Here is a 16876-nt window from a genome sequence, read left to right as displayed (position 1 = left end):
GGAGAAAGAACCATTTGAAAAGTGGTGAGAGACAAGAGGGGAAGATGAAAGGTAGGAGGTTACAATTTTAGATGGATTTACTCATTCGGTGACTATACTAAAATGGTTTGGAAACAACTGAAATTATTCTGTTATGTAATGTAAGTCTTTATCCCATGATTGAGATTTGCATTGGCAAATTACTTGAGTTTTGGTAGTATTGTGTTGAAAAATTGAAATCTGAATTACAAACTTGTTTTTGAATTTTATTTTTTAAGTATGTCCATATTCTTCATAAAAATATTCTTTTTACAGGTAGCTATCTGTGATACTAGTTTAAAATAAGATGACTTCTTTAAGCTAAAATAGTGGTTAACTCCTTGTCCAGTGAAGCATAACTGAATGTGTCATTATTATTTTGTAAAGTGGAATTTTATTCTGAGACTTATAATTTATTTTTTTAATGTATAAGATGTCACTACAGCTCTAAAGAATTAAGAGAAGCCATTGTGCATCTTTTCCAGCGCTCACTGACTCTTGTTGATCTGTGTGATCTTTGGGGAGTTAGCAATTGGAAGTAAAAATGCACAGCAGATTGGCTCAGGCCACATTGACTTCCTGCTGATGAAAGGAGACAGTCCCAGTTCTTCCTTCTTCCCTGCTGTGAATTTTCTTAGCACTTTGTACATCTCTAGTTTCATAGGACTTGTGTTGAACTGATTGTACAAAACAACGTGTCAGAAGACTAAGCCAGGGGAAAAGAAAAGTGGGCAAGCTCTGTTACTTTAGGAGTTGATTTGACTCAGCTGGTTTCTGCTCAGAGCCAGACTTCAGGAAAAGGGCTGGACTGCACAGTCATGGCAGGGGAGTCGAGGGTAGGTGTCTGTATTGAGAGAGGGATTAGAAGGAAGATATTGCATTTGCTTGGCAAAATACATCACTTCTCCCTAAGATTCTCTAGAGAAGGAGAATGAAAATGGGTTGTATTCCTGTCAGATGTTTTTAAGCTCAGTTTTCTGCCCTGAAGGAATACAGCTGCTGCTGCAAGTGAATAGCTGCCATTAAAAGGTGAAGTGAGTAGTTGCACCCTGCTTTTTCTCTCCAGCTCTGCAGAAACTGAGATGCATCTCTTCAGTCCCTTGTAATATTTTCTGAGCTCCTTGCTGCTCCCAAGCAGGTCGTTGCACACAGTCTGAGAAATGTATTTGTAGATTAGGGACTTGCTTGGGTTAAACTTCTCCTGTAACACCTTTTGAAAGGACTAGAGTATTGTAAAACTAATCTTCAAACAAAAACCAGCCCCTCCCCAACCTGGCCCTGGCTGTACCACCTTCTCCTCAGCTTACTGTTTGATACTTTTGGCAAGCAGAAACTGGAGTTTTGCTTTCTCTGCTTGCAGAAGAGAGTAAGAGGCATAGCATCAAATTTTGCATGACCTATCTTTTTGAAATAAGAAATCATTCAGAATTCATATGTTTTGAAATAGCTTTTCTGTCTCATGTTTAGAGTAGTTAAATAAGTGCTAAATAGCTAGAAAATCTTTACACTTTTTCTTGACTTTTCTGGCAAGAATAGTAATATCTGCTTTTCTCACTGCCAGCCCTTTTAAATCAATAAGTAGCTGAAAACTGTAGAGGTTTTATGAATCAGCTGCATGCTGCTTTCTGTGCTTTGCTGATTTACAGTGAGGGGAAAAATGGGCTTAGTAACTGATGGGCTAATAGGTGCAGGGTTTCATACATTAGACATTATACTAAATATTCCTAAACAGATTTATAGACATACTGTCAAAAATAATTTCATTTAAAAGTCTATTTATTTTCTTTTTGGATTTATATTAATATAGTTATGTTTTATTGTATGTCCCAAATTTTTATTTTGAAAGTAATGTTCATCCCGTGTAGGATGATCTGTGATCAGCTTTATAATAAAAAAGTGTTTTATAATAAAACACGTCTTCAGTTAGTACTGATCACTGTATTTTCTTTAGTGTGGTCTTGATGATTTTTTTAAATTTCTAATTATTTCTGTTAAGTTACACTGCACTCAGCTATATCAATCAATTATTAAGGAAGTAAACTTTGAGAACACAGTGGGGCAGAGAACCTAAAATGTGTAGAAGATTAATTTATTCATTATAGTCAGGAGGGCTAGGTATCTTACCAAAGGTCATAGGAAGCATTTGTGACCAAGAGAGCACAACACTCTTTGCTTTGTGTCCAGTTCTTGTTCTATTGTCACATTTTATATGTGTTTTCTGGTATTTTCCGTGTACTCCAGATATTTGTTATGGAAATCAAGTCCTTAAGTACCACATCTAGATGTTGGGCTTCCATGGTAAGGTGACAGTCCAAAAAGTGGTTCCTTGTTGAAGTGTTGGTGTTTATATTTAAATACCACATTTTCTTTAAAAGTGTTTTATTTTTCAGTTGTACTGCTTTTTTTTTGTGTATATTTTCATAACTTTTGCAGTAAACATGAGGTATTTAACACTCTTAACTAATTAAAATTTGGTTTACTATTTGCAATTAAACTCTATTTGAGTGTATTAGTTCCTTATCTTTTGATTTAGCTCAGTTGGTTGATTTAGACATAATTTTTTGTTAAATAAGAGATTCGACTGCCATAAATAGGAAAAAGGTAGAATAGTCTCATGGCTTGATATTAGTGAGATGATAAATAGGAGCATAAAACTTCCTAGAAATTCATCCAGGCAGATTTTTCTTTTTTATCATGCTGTATTTGGAAAAAAAAAAAAAAAAAAAAAAAAGTGGACATGTGCAGAAACTGTGAGTACAATTAGCGTCAAGCAGATAAATCCAACTCTAATCCTGTTTACGCTCTGCATCAGACAGATGTGCTGAGATTGATTCAGACAAGCCCTTGGCTTATAGTAACTTTTTTTTAAAGTGCCATATATTCTGGTTTTGTTAGATCTTTGTTAAATGTTAAGTGCTGTTAGTTTTGCTCTTCCCTAACGCCTGTAACCTACTTTATGCAGGTTCCCTCTCTGCTTTCATGATGACAGGGCAGCCTGGTAGAAGAGATTATCTTTATTCCTTGTAATTAAATTGACTTTTTTTTTTTTTTTTTTTCAGAAGATACAACAATGGGAAGTGGGTACTGAATTAAATAAATAGCATGATATCTAATAGATGTACACTTAAATCTCTTGCAAGAACAGATGGTACCCAATATCTTTCTGAGTAATGTGAGAGGACAGTTAATGTCCTGAAACTGCTCGCAATAACCAATATGATACTAACGAGCCAATACGGTTTTCAAAGTTTAAAAAGTGTTTACTACAATATATACTTTATTGCAAAAGTAAGCTTGGTTGCTACCTCATTCTAGAAATATTTTATAAACACAGCTCATGACTTAAGTTTTCTTTTTCTGAGTTGTTTTATAAAATTTTACTGCATTTGAGATGGTCTTATTTTCAGTAAGCAGAGAAAATGAAAATTATAGAATATGCCTGGGATTTTATGCAGATTTCTTTACAAGTTGAAAAAAATGGGCTGTCCTAATCCTACTAGCTAATTCAACATTTCTTCTAGAAATTAAAACTCAAGGATGATGTTTTTTTACAATTCAGCATTCCTAGAGTTTATATCCTTTTCCAGGATGCATCTGGAAATGTATTCCTGTAAAACCAGCAAAGTCAGATAGTGCTGCGTAGTAAGAATGTTTTATTTTAAATATCTAAAGTTTGGATATGCATCTGAGCAACATAAGAATTTGATAAATACAGAGTAAGAGGAAGATGCACAGGCAAGTAAGTAACTGGCTGAAATAGTAATGAAAATAAAATGCAGAACTTACCTGGCTTAAGACTAAATGTTATTTTATAAAAGCTAGTGGGGAATAAAAAGTGTTTTATCAGGCCTTCATTTTCCTTGACTTGTGCAGGATATTTATCTAATGTTTGTAGCTTATATGTGGTGCACATCCATAACATTGGCGTAATAAGAGTTCATGATATCCTCAACAAAAATAAGAGTTAAATGCAAAATATTATTTATTTTAAGAATTATTTATTTAAAAGTAATTAAAAAGAAAGCCCACTTAGAATATTTGTATTGGTCTGGGGAAATGAATGTTGCAGCTCAGTTATTGCTGCAGAGTGGTTGTGGTTATATTTCCTTTTTCCTAAAGCATTGAGGTTGTGTGCTGGCATTTTCAGTGTACTGTATGTCTGACAGTGAGACTTTGTGAAAAAACCTAAGCAGACCCCTCAAAAAATCTGTTTTAAAAGTTAAAACAAGTCTTTAATATAGATATTAAACTATGTACTTCTAGGTAATTTGGGACATCACCAGTCAGTTTTTCATTTCAGGCCTACAAAGACTATTTACCCCTAATGTTTTAGAAGAGCAGTACAAATTTTGACAGAAATGAAGATCTTGGGTTGGTAATGGTAGTACCAAGTTTGTTTGTACAATGTCCACTTTGAGTTTGTGTAAAATCGTAGTTCAAATGGAATCATACAGTATTATTTCTCCCTCAGTTCCCTCGTTTTTGAGGATACATTGACTGAAAATACTTTTTCACCAGTATACAGTACTTCAGGATTTATTTATTTTTTAAAAATTATTTGAGTGAGTTTTCTCCTGTTTATTTGCTGTGTACTTCTGAAAATATGCACTACAGACAGTTAGTTTCCTGTGTACTGTCTCAATGCACACCAACATTTACTTGTCACAGTATTCCTGCTAAGAGTGGAATGATTTCAGTCCAGTTTTACACCTTAGTAGCTGATTTATGGAGATATTGGGATATAAAGTATAACAAATTGGGAAAAACATGTGGGAAGTATAACAAGGTTATGCTTCCGTTTGTCACAGGTTATTTGCTACAGAACAGGAGAAAATGAATTGGTTAAGAATTATGAGGAGAAGTCATATCGGCTTGAGCCTTAGCTGTGTTAGCATGGCTGAGGATAAGTCATCCAGGATTCCTGGATAGAGAAATGATCACTGCGTAGCCTCCTTCCAGAAATGATGTTGAGAAATGACAGTATCAAACTGTTACAAGAATTGACAAAGTCATCTTTTTCCTGCCCAGAAAAAGTATATGACTTTCTGAAACCCTCATCTTCATGTGGTGCAATGAAGTAGGGGGTGCTGTCCATCCTGGGTGACAATTAAAATAGGTTTTCCCAACACTCCAGTACAGCATGTATCAACTATTCATCAAACAGAATCTGATGCAGTTTTTGCTATTGAGAAACCAGAATTGCTGCTAGATTTGGGGAAGTTTTCTGCTTTCTAGCATTTCTTGCCTTGGGCTGCACAGGGACCTTAACTGATGTGCTGTATCAGATCTGCTGTAACTACAAAGAAAGCAGGGAAATTTTTCTTTCTATGTCCAAAGAATCTGACTCCTACAGGAAGGGTGATATTTTTCCTTCCGTTTGTGCATTTGACTTTGGCTTTGAGGAATTGGAATGCAGCTCAAGAGAGCAGAAAAAGGAGAAGCCTGTACCATAGTGCCTCAGTTGATACATCTCCAAAAGGCACTTGGAATTGAAGTGGTAGCATCTGCAGCCACAACATCCATGCAAATAACAGCCCCAAGATAACAAAACCTTCCCTTAGCTAACACAAATCTCCCTTGGGATGAGGATCTCGAACTGTGACAAGAACTTTTTTGGAACTGTTTTTCTTGTCTTCTAAACTGAATTCATTAATCAAGAATGAAAGCAAAGATGGGTAACACAGTTTTGGCTCATTTGTCTATTTTTCCTTGACTGTTTTCTGATATGTTTCTGCTGTAAACACAAAAGGTAATGGTTGTATCAAATGAAAAAATATAGTGAGCACATAGTCAGCTTGGGTCATAGCACGCTTTCTGATCTATGATTTACAAGTATGACTGCTATGATTGCTGTGATTTAGGTGAATAGAAAAAAGAATTTGCTTTTTGAATACGAATTCAAAAGAAGTCTTTCTTAGAGTGTGAAATTTTATTAATTTTTTTGAACACTAGAAAGCTGAGTAAATAACCTCTTTGAAATTGTTTTGTTTGTACAGCTGGATACATAACAAAGTTGGTAAAACAAAAGACCAATGATTGAGGGAAATGATATGCCATAAGTTTCAATGCAAGCATGAACAGATGCAGGAAGTGAACCTAGAGATGAAGCCCTAGCAATATTTTCAGTTGTTACTCCCAATCACTGTAGTAATGCTTTTCTTTTAATTTTTCCCCCCTTACAGGTGATTCCAGTGTGGCTTTGCAGGCTCAAGAAGAGATTATTGAAATGAAGGATGTATTTTCAGTAAAACTGAAACGTCGTCGTTTTGCAGGGCAGAAAAAAGGTGGTACTTTGTTGGGTATCACAATTTTTAAATGCTTGTATAAAGAAGAGAACAAGCTTACAGACTGTGCTGTCCATTTAAATAACTTAAGTGAAGATCATTGTCAGTCGTGGTTTAGACATCTGAAGGAAATTTTAAATGGTAAGCATTTAATTGAGATTGCTGTCATATTTATTTCTATTGGCAATACATGAGGCTGACTGACACTCAGAAACATCTTGCCTGTGGAAATTAAAACACAGATATGAATCTTATTTCTGGCAAATGTTTACTACTGAAGTTTTACATAGTCAAGTGTTAAATCTAGGAAAGTGACAATTATTGACTAATGTATGTGTAAAAATGAAACAAATTGATGTTATTTTTGGAAGAGTTTTGGAAGCTACTGAAAAGAAGTGGTTTTCTTTATTCTGACTGAAGAGTCTTCTGGAAATCTGCTTCTGAAAGAAATAACATATTTAGCTGATATTTTCACTTGAAATTGTATCACACCTGATGGTACTACAGTAGTTGCACTTCAGGTACTTTCTGGTGATGGTTTAGGAAATCCCATTTGAGACCTCCATATTCTTTAGGAGCCTAATGGGAGAGACTTTCCTCATCTTCATAAATTCACAGGTGACAGTGCTTTTAAGGTTCTGTAGGGCTCTTGTTGCATAATTTGATACAAAATTTATTGACAATAAAGATGGGATGCAATTCTTTACTTTAAAAGTATCTTTCTGTGTTTCTCTAGGCCAATGCCAATTTCAGAATGCTTTCTTTAACCAATTGTAGTGTTGGTTGGTTGGGCTTTTAAAATTTTATTTTATGGAAACTCTATCAAAATTATGAAAAAAATATTGACAATACAGGGAAAAGAGCCTCACAAGAAATCCAAGCCTTTCACTGTAGTTTATATTTGAAAGGCACAGAATGTAGCATTTTGATTTGAATAACCAGAACAATATCCCTTCCCCAATACCAACCTCTGATTTAACTCCAAAAGATGCCTCTGTTTACAGATTATAGCAAATAATTTTGTTTATTACAGAAGAAAAGCAGTCTATCTTGTGACATATTATTAGAACTCCAGCTGAATCGTTAAGACAGAGCCAGATTACAGAATTCAAATCTTGTACATCTGTAGTGTTGGCAACAATACTTTGAATAAGAGTTTATGGTGTGCTTCTACAAAAGTTTCACAAGCAGATATTAAAGAAACAGCATGAGTTATTAATGGTACATTCTTGCATTGTTTGTTTACAGCATACTTTGGATTTTCCCAGTGAGGATATGTATTAAAAAATGCCTTCCTTTTCCCCCTTTTGTAAGACTTTATCAATCTGCACAAGTGCCAGGATTCCTGTAGATCTCCAGCTACCCATAAAGGCAAGGACATTTGCATAAGGAGCAAATGTCTGTTTTGTTCCTAGATTACTCCCCATCTATCAGGAGCAGTGATACCATATGTTCACAGAAAAAAAAAAGCTGCAGTATCTCTAGATCAGGTTGCCTTGACCTCGAGGTGCAGTCTGTGGTTTATAGCTTTGTAACTGGAAGACACCTGAACCTGAAAAAAAAAGTGTTCTGCGCAATGATGTTTCAAGTTCTTGCTTCAGTCTTTCTCCAGAAGTGCAGACCTTGTACAGATGTTTTTTGGATCTCTGATCAGTATATTTTTTTCTCCTTGCCTTCTACTTCAGGAATAAACAGGACTCAGATAAAAAAAAAACATACCAGTTGCTAATGTGTATATTTGTCTAAGTCTGAACTAAAAGCATACAATGCAGCTGAGTTCTGTTGATTTCTCAATGGCTGATATTTCTGTGTCAAACAGTTATGGGTTTTCATAGTTTTTGCTGCATTTTTTTTTTTTGTTATAGTGCTGGAGTCATTCTTGTTAATGAACCCAAATTGGCTGCTTCTGGTTTTATCCTTCTGAAGTAGTAAATATTATTTCCCTGTCCTCCCTCCTCCCCCAGTCTGTCTGATCACAAAGTAATTTTTCATTAACAGCTGCATTATTTACTTGAAGGTTTTTTTTATTGTTTCTGGGCTGGATCAAATTAAAAGCAGGTGATTTATCGAAATAGAACATACATACATATATATATATATATATATATATATATATATGTATATTTGGTCAATACTATTTAGACATTCTGACAAATGGGAGTACATGTTACTGACAGGTGTGTTTCCTCTGTAGATAAATTCAATTTCTTTCAGTTGTTTACCTTACTTCTTTTACAGGTTTTTAGGTTTTTATGCATATACCTTAATTAGGAAACAACAATAGCAAGTTTATTTGAGATAGCATGGAGGTTTCTAATGAAGATCTTATTTTTTCTGAAGTTTCATGTACACAGTTTCCTTTTTACAGTGTAATCTGTGTCTGGCATGATACATGTCATGTCATAAATGGTTTTTCCCTGTTCATTTTTATTATCTTCACAGTGAGTGTCCTCTGTTGCTTTGACTTTGTGTTCAGAGTACTTCAATTTAAAGTTTAACTGAGCTGTAATTTTTATGAAGCCTTTTATCAAGTAAGTGAGCACACACAGATATAAATGTTTAGAATTTAGTTACAGTGACTGGTATTATGGTCCTTTCTGTGTGTGTGTGACAGGGTAACAAAATATATGTACCACCATCTTCCCATATTTGAGAAAGTTCTTACTTTCTGCCTGCTGTTGCTGCATGCCAGCTAGGTACGAAGAGCTTGCTCACTGATAGAGTGTTCCTGAAATCTGACCTGTACATCACACGTGTGTTAAACTGCTTTAAGATAACCACTGCCATCTTTATGCACCTCTGGAGCCTTGGCTCTGGGCTGGCTCCTGTAAGGCCCCAAAGGACAGTTTAGAGAGGGTCTAGTGTGCTGTTATCTTGTGTCAGCCCTTGTGCACACCCCACTCTCAGTGATTTCCATTCATACATCACATCTTTTTGTACAGGATTTACAGACATGGCATGTGGGGACACTCTGTCAGTAGAATTCATTGTTTCATCTAAAACCCTCTGCACATGCAAATACACAGTGGTTCTGAAAGGGTTGAGGCGGGCTCAGAAATGAGAGAAAATGTACAGGTGTCAATGCTCATCAATTGTTTTTTATCAAGAAAAGACTTACTAACAGCTGATTTGAAAAAGCTTTACTTAAAAACTCTGTAAAATAACAAAAGACTGTAAATATGGTTAAGAATAAATGATAAAGTAGGAAAAAAAAGCACAAAGTGCATTTTATTTTTATCTGCTGTTCTGTAGTATCTATGACATGGGGATTTGATATGAAAGCCTGAAACTTCATGCATGAAGTTTTAATTAAACCATTAATGTTAAACATTAACTTCGCTTAGTTAATATTAACAGTGGTGTCTCCATAGTTACATCAACCATTCTGTCTCATATGGTTAGTTTTTATCATGTATAATATTCTTAATGTTGTATAAAGTATTTGTAAATGTAGGTGGTAATGACATGATTCCAGGCTCTTAACTTTTGTAACATAAACCCATTTTCCTGAGGCCGGGGCCTGAAAGCAGCACAGATGTATGTCTGAGCACAGCGTCTCTGCTGCCCTAGGAGCCTTTGTTTTCAGAACACCCTGATTGACCCACCACCCTTCATGGTTCACTGATTCACTTGATAGATCAAGTTTAAACTAGTGCATATTAGCACATTTGTTAGTACTAGGGGAACAGTTGGCCTTCCTGCTTTAGGCTGCTGGCTCGTTTCAAATGGAGCAGCCAGAGAAAACAATAACAGAATACCAGTTAGGGGAGCCCCAAAAGGCTGGCAGACTGGGATCAGTTGCACACAGTAGTCAATGACATTGATTCATTCATATAGATGTTGTTTAAAGACAATTAAAAGATTATTATTCAAAAACACTTTAAAGAAGCTTCACAATTATATTGTGTGAAAGTTTAATCTTTGGCTGTTACAGGATATGCTTTCATTAAATTCAGTTGTTTGGTGCGTTCTAACGTGTCCAGTGCACACCAGGAATGATAAAGTAATAAGTTTTGTCATGATCATCCTTTCATGTCTGTTGGCCATTATTTGGCACAAATAAAATTGCTTTAGTAGTTCATCATCTCTGCTCAAATGCCTTGCTTGTGAAAAATATTTCCATCAATAAAATATTTTATCTCTCTAAAAAAGTAAATTGATATTCAAATAGTCATAAAGAGAATATTTTAGTACTTTGATCCTTTGAATTCATTTGGTTCTTGAAAATCTTGCTGGGAATTATGTATTAACTCTGATATGCTTTTCAGCAATAGCCCAATATACGTAATCATAAATAGATTATGGTTTAGAATGGTTTAACAAATTAATTTTTCTTAAAAAATTAAATTCTACCATTTCCTCAAAAATTAAATTCTACCATTTCCTCAAAAATCTAGTTTAACAAATTAATTTTTCTTAAAAAATTAAATTCTACCATTTCCTCAAAAATCTAGGATGTTTTCCTCCATGAACTGAAAACTCTATTTTCTTTTGCCTCCTTGGAATTCTTTTGAAACTTTATTTTGCCACCTAGGGTTAAATTTTTACATCTCACATGCAAAAACATTGAAGTGAGATAGTGATATTTGCTTTTCTCCCTTCAGTTTTCTCCTGATGTCTGTTTCACAGAGCTGTAACTTGTACTGTCTGGGTAACAAAAGTTTTGACACTTCATCTGCTTTCTCTACTTCTACAAACTGTACTTTCCTATTCTTTCCCTCTGCTTTGTCCATTGTACTCTTATATTTGGATGTTTGGGGGTGTGGTTTTGCTTTGTTTTTTTGTAACTTTAAAGGTATACTCAGATATCCATGACTGAAGTCAGTTTTTACAGTTTTTTAGCTCTGGTTGTTGATGGGGGCTTGTTAGGAGGACCAGCTGATCACAGTTTCTTGTAAATAAGATAAGAAACATGACAGCACATTGATGAATTTGGTTAAATCTTTTCTCTTTTGAAGCAGGAGTCCTTGTAAGTTTTCCATTTAATTTTTACTGATGCTTTAGGCAAATGATAAAGTCACAGAAATGATTTTTTGGTCTTAATATTTTTATAACTTCTAAAGGACCGCAACAATACCAGTTACTAGATTTCGATTAAGACATAGTGTCTTTATGAATATTGTTGGTATGGATTAATAGTCTTTGGGGGCCTTTGTTTAGTTTTCCTTGTTTGTGTTGTAAATCCTGTAATAAGAAATTCCACTGCAGTATATACCTGCAGTGCTTCTTCCTGTTTCCAGAGAATCAAGAAGATTTTATGTTGGAATGGACCTCTGGAGATGATCTGTTCTAGCTTCCTGCTCAGGGCAGGTGAGCTTCTGATAAAGATCAGGTTGCTAAGAGCCATGTCCAGACAAGTTTTGAAAATCTCTAAGGATGGACAATGTCATCTGTGGCTTAACTGCCCTCATTGTGAAGGGTGTTTTTCTTTATTTCACACTGGGATATTCCTTGTGCCGCTTGTGTCCATGGCCCGTTTGTCCCTGCACCTGCAGGAAGCCTGGCTTGGAGGCCCGTGGCTCACACAGGCGATGCTCAAGGAAAGATTTTGGTAGATTTTGTCCTTGGGGCTGGCCAGGCCTGTTGCCGCTGACTCCTGCCCGCGGCCTGCTCCGGCCCCTTGCTATAGGGGCGGCTCTGTGTCCGACCTGCTGGCCTGCATCTCTCTTGTGCTGGGAGGCCTGGAAGTGGGGGCAGTTCTTAAGCTTCAGGCTCAGGAGAAGCTGAGAACAAGGCTGTAGTGACATCCTTTGGACTGCCGGCTGTCCTCTTGTTCCTGCAGCCCAGCGAGCCCCTGCCCTTCCTGGCTGCCCTGGCACCGTTCCCTCATGTCAGCTTCGGTCCGTCGGGAGCTGCCAGTGCCCTCAGAGGTGCTGGAGCTGCCAGTGCCCTCAGAGGTGCTCCCTGCTGGAGTTGCCAGTGCTCTGTGATAGGTGCTGCAGCTGCCAATGCCCTCAGAGGTGCTCCCTGCTGGAGCTGCCATTGCTCTGAGAGCTGCTGGAGCTGCCATTGCTCTGAGAGGTGCTGGAGCTGCCATTGCTCTGAGAGGTGCTGGAGCTGCCAGTGCTCTGTGAGAGGTGCTCCCTGCTGGAGCTGCCAGTGCTCTGTGAGAGGTGCTCCCCGCTGGGCCCGGCCCCATCTCATGCTCAGAGGGTCTTGCTGGCTCAGGTGCTGGGCTTTGGGTTTGTCTTACGGAACATCGTCAGGCTTTTCTAAGACCTTTCTTGTAGCTGATCAGGAACAGCATGAACAGCAACCCTTCCCTACAGCCCATCCACAGTCCTCACCAAGTTCTCTGTTTTCTTTTTCCTCCTTTTCAAAATAGGTGCTTTTGAACACAGGTGCTTGTTACTGCAGGCGTTTAGGATTCTCCAGGATTAATTTGCTCTGCAATGACTTGGTACTCTGTGCAATATTTTGACATAAACATGGTTATACTTTTTTTTGTGTATGATTTTGAGGTTATAGCAGTAACTGATCCAATAATTTCCTTCAGTATCCTTAAGAAATCTTCTAAATTTTCTGACACAAGAGCTATTTTTTTTCCAAGATTCTTGATGTGTTTAAATAGATGAAAATATTATCTCTGTGACTTCGTAATTATATTTTGATCTACTCTCCTCCTTAATGTTGAAATAGTATTTAGCTATAATTTCTTTGAGTGATTGTTCCTGTTCAGTTGTTGAGGTAGAGTAAGTGGAATGAGCTGCAGGAAGTCCCTGCTGACACTCTGAAGGTACATGTGGCTGCAAAAATTGAAGTAATATTCTTCATGGGGCAGGAAAATGTGCTTATGTTCTTGCCTCCCTGTGTAGCTCCTTTGGCTACTACTAATTCTGTTCTTGGATGCTGAAAGCAGTACACTTGCCAGATATTCTAGCTTTTATTTGGCTAAGAAAGTGGTAGTCTACCCTGATGCTGAAACAAAATTCAGAATTGTTCAAATCAAGTATTTTAAATAAACACCAAAGAAGAGCAGTATTGCATACTACTGCTTCCTTCTTGTAGCAAAGCGGCCTCACTGAACCATGGCAATTGTAGGAATTCTAGAAAAGGGAATTTGAAAAGTAATGTTATTGCTTTAGTATGAGTTATTTACTCTTCAACAAAATGCCATGTTTCAAATAATAAAATTACTTCACAGGATCAATGTGCAAGACACAGTTCATCTTTGCATAGCAATATTTCTCAGTGTTATTTCCTTGGATTTTGTTACTGCAAAGACCTAAATGAACAATAATTCTCAGATTTCTACATGATACTGCCAAATTTCTATTTCTCTATATTTTTGGACCTCTTTTACAATGAGAAAATTTCCTTTGGACTTTGTTTGATTTGCACTCTCAGAAAAGAAAAGTGTTGGATTGTTGTGTCAGTTTTGTTGGGTGTTACTTTCGTGTGCCTGCTGGGAGTGAGTCATTAAAATCCAACAAGGATACATATTTATGTTTGGATTTCTTTTCTTTTTTGGTGCCCAAACTTCACACTCACCCTGCTCCTGAATCAGGGTTTAACTAGGCTGTGACATATGCACTTTTTTTCTGGTTTCTACAACTGTTTATTAGCTGTACACACAGAATTAATTAATACTGTAATTTAAAGATAAGTAGTACGCATGCAAAAAGAAATTGAGACTTTTTTTAGACTGTAATTTACTTATGCTGTCAAAGTATTGTAATGGTTCTGATTTTAAAAAACCATTTAAGCTGTAAAAATAGTCAGGTTGTGTGTAATCTTGAATGTTTTGTTTTCTTTTTAGGTTTTCAAAACAGACCTAAATCCTTGAAAGTGTTTGTCAATCCAAGCAGCCACAAAAGAGAAGCCACTAACATTTATTATGAAAAAGTTGCACCTCTTTTTAAACTTGCTGACATAAAAACTGATGTCACAGGTAAGTTGCTTCAGAAGTGTAACTTAATCCTTTGTGAAACTCATAGTTAAGCATGCGAGACAATTTGAATTTACTGCTTATCCTTTTTGCCTTTGACTGCAAGTACTGCATTTGGAGCTCTAGTTAATACAACTCAATATATTTTTATTTTGTCAAAAAGTGCTTTAGTAATTCTCTTATTGATTCAGTATTTTTCACCTATAACAATCAATACTAGAAATCTAATCTTTTTTCCAATGTCTGTTGTAACTGATTTGAAAAATTATTAGTCTCAGCTTAAACAAAATAATAAGAGATCTCATCTTGCTGTTGTTCCTTAAATTTCTTATGAAATGATGACTAGTGCAGGTTGCAGTCGAAAAATTATTTTGATAAAATCTGATTTAGCCATGAGAATATACTAGTGCAATAGTGATGTATGAAAATTATCTTGCTAATTTTATTCCCTGTCTCCATGTATTTTTAAACTACTTTGCCCACAATTTAAAGTAAAATCAATTGAAGATTAGGGACACATTAGAAGAAATGTGAAAAAGATGGTCTGTATTAGAATTCTGTAGCAATAATTTCTTAACTGCCCTGAACTGAGAGGGAATGCCAGAAGCTTTATATAAATTTTAATTCTCACAGACATATTTTCCACCTGGAAGGCATGGATCATAGTGTGAACAGACTAATAATGCTGTAATATTAGACATTGACTAAGCCTTGTCGGGTCACAATTTATAAAAAAGTTTTAATACAAGTTGTGAATCTAATTTGTAGAGGTTTCAGAAACATTTTTACTAGTGGACTAAAAACAGTTTTAAGTTTATTTCTTCATTATTTGTCTTTAAAATTTTAATAGGAAACTTCTGAGTTGAGCCAGAAAAATGTTTAATGGCCTATCCTTTAATTAGGGTTATTTTGGCAATGTTGAAATACTCCTGTGCTTATTAGCTGCCTAACACTCCTCCTACAGGCAAAATGAGAAAACTACATTGCAGTTTTCAATGCTGGTAGAGAACGAAATAATTAAGAGTTTTGGTTTTTTTTTTTTTAAAGACGGTGGTGGTGGGTGCTGAGTAAAAGTCCTGTCCACTGGTACCCTATTCTAATAAAAGTAAGCACTTTATTTCAAGTAAATTGAACTGGGTTTTTTCCTCCCATAATTATTTTGGATTTTGTGAAGTTGGAGTGTGCCTCTTGCTGTTCCTGCTGTTTTGGAACATGGCCAATATTTACAAAACTTGTGGAGTACAAAGGTGTATTAGGTACTGAAACTGTGAAGGCTTTTGTGCAATTTTTGCACTAAAGATAGTTTACATTTAGACTTTTCCACATACACATCTATAAAATTCATTATTTTATGCCAAGTTAAATGCCAAGTTAATGCCAAGTTAAAATTTGTTGGGCACAAAAAGTTTGTAGCAAATTTGAACCTCTGAAGTGGCTTCTAATGAATATAAAATAAAAAATTTTCAGGTTACTAAAACCACTTCAGCACATCAAAGATTGACAGTGGAGTGCTGAAAGACAGAGCTCTCCTCAGCCAGTCTTGTACATTGGTAGCTGTTGCTTCCTCTCTGATCAGGCTTTCCAGATCTTATTCTTCATTATAGCTTCTCTTGGAATAAACTTCTTTTGTGTTTAGAAGTCTGGAGTGGAAATATTTTCTCCTACCCAAGGACATATGGCAATCTAAAGACCTGTGTGTAAATAAGTGAGTGCTGAAGTAACATTTATTTTTTCTAATTATTGTAAAATTTTGTAGAGTTTTCTTTTTTTTTTCCCTCCCCAAAATGGCTTTGTGGGCTACACTTTAATAATTTCAGTAAAAATAACCAAAGATATTCTGGAGTGGATTGTGTTTTGCTGGGTTTTTGGGTTATTTTTGTCACATGCAGTAAGCAAATCTCTAAAGTGCTTAGAGCTCTAGAAAGTGTGAGTTAGCAAATTTAAACTGAAGCAGTACTTTGAACTGTGGCTAAGGTGAAACAATAGTTAAAATATGGCCTAGTATAAGAATTAGGAAATCTTTTTGGGCTGCAGCTGGGATGTGGCTGCTAGGATAAGAACAGTGACTCTTCCAAAAATTGAGTTCTGCAAAAACTCACTCCACTGTCAAATTGTGATAACTGGAGCTAGTATTTTAGAAATACATTAGTGTCTTGCCAAATCTTACACATATTTAAAGAAAAATAACTAAAGGAAACCCTGACAGAATCCTGGCTTGTCTCACTTCTCTTCCTAGTTTTGACTCTTTTGCTTTCGTTTATACATGCTTACAACCTGGACTTTTAGGCACAAATAACAGCCTTCCAAAACTCCTATTTTTAGGGCAGAACCACAAAAGAAAAGAATGTTTGAGAGCTGGACAAATAGCATTGGCTTAGACTTACCATCTGGTAGATACCGACAGATAGCTGGTGTTGATGCTGGATGAGAAAAAGCTGTTATCAGTAACAGTTAATCCCATTGGTTTTAGTCTGTGGCAGGAGTGCCAGTATGTTTAGGTGCCACGTGAAAGCATCTCCTGTTTTGAAGTGTTGAACTAATTTTATATTGCTTTTTCTACGTGTAGAGGCCAAGCCCTTGGTTCTTGTTTGCCATGTGAAGAGGATGTTAAAGTGTTTTTGGAGTATGTGTGACTGTTCAAATGAGGTGCACCTTTGGTGTCCTTCCTTCAGAATGCTGTTATCTG

At 36.1% G+C, this 16876-nt stretch overlaps 1 protein-coding gene across 1 annotated transcript in view; it reads left to right on the top strand.

Moving 5' to 3' along the window:
• Positions 1–16876, top strand: part of CERKL (ceramide kinase like) — a 51665-nt gene that overhangs the window by 15073 nt on the left and 19716 nt on the right. Inside the window, exons 2-3 of the mRNA XM_038142165.1 lie at positions 6201–6443; positions 14062–14193. Of these exons, the coding sequence (XP_037998093.1) occupies positions 6201–6443; positions 14062–14193 (375 nt within the window). The remainder of the gene's footprint in view (positions 1–6200; positions 6444–14061; positions 14194–16876) is intronic.

The sequence above is a fragment of the Motacilla alba genome, chromosome 7 (assembly GCF_015832195.1).
Source record: "Motacilla alba alba isolate MOTALB_02 chromosome 7, Motacilla_alba_V1.0_pri, whole genome shotgun sequence".
Taxonomy (NCBI): Eukaryota; Metazoa; Chordata; class Aves; order Passeriformes; family Motacillidae; genus Motacilla; species Motacilla alba.
Note: the sequence above shows the minus strand (reverse complement) of the source record. Positions and strands in the feature narration are given on the sequence as shown.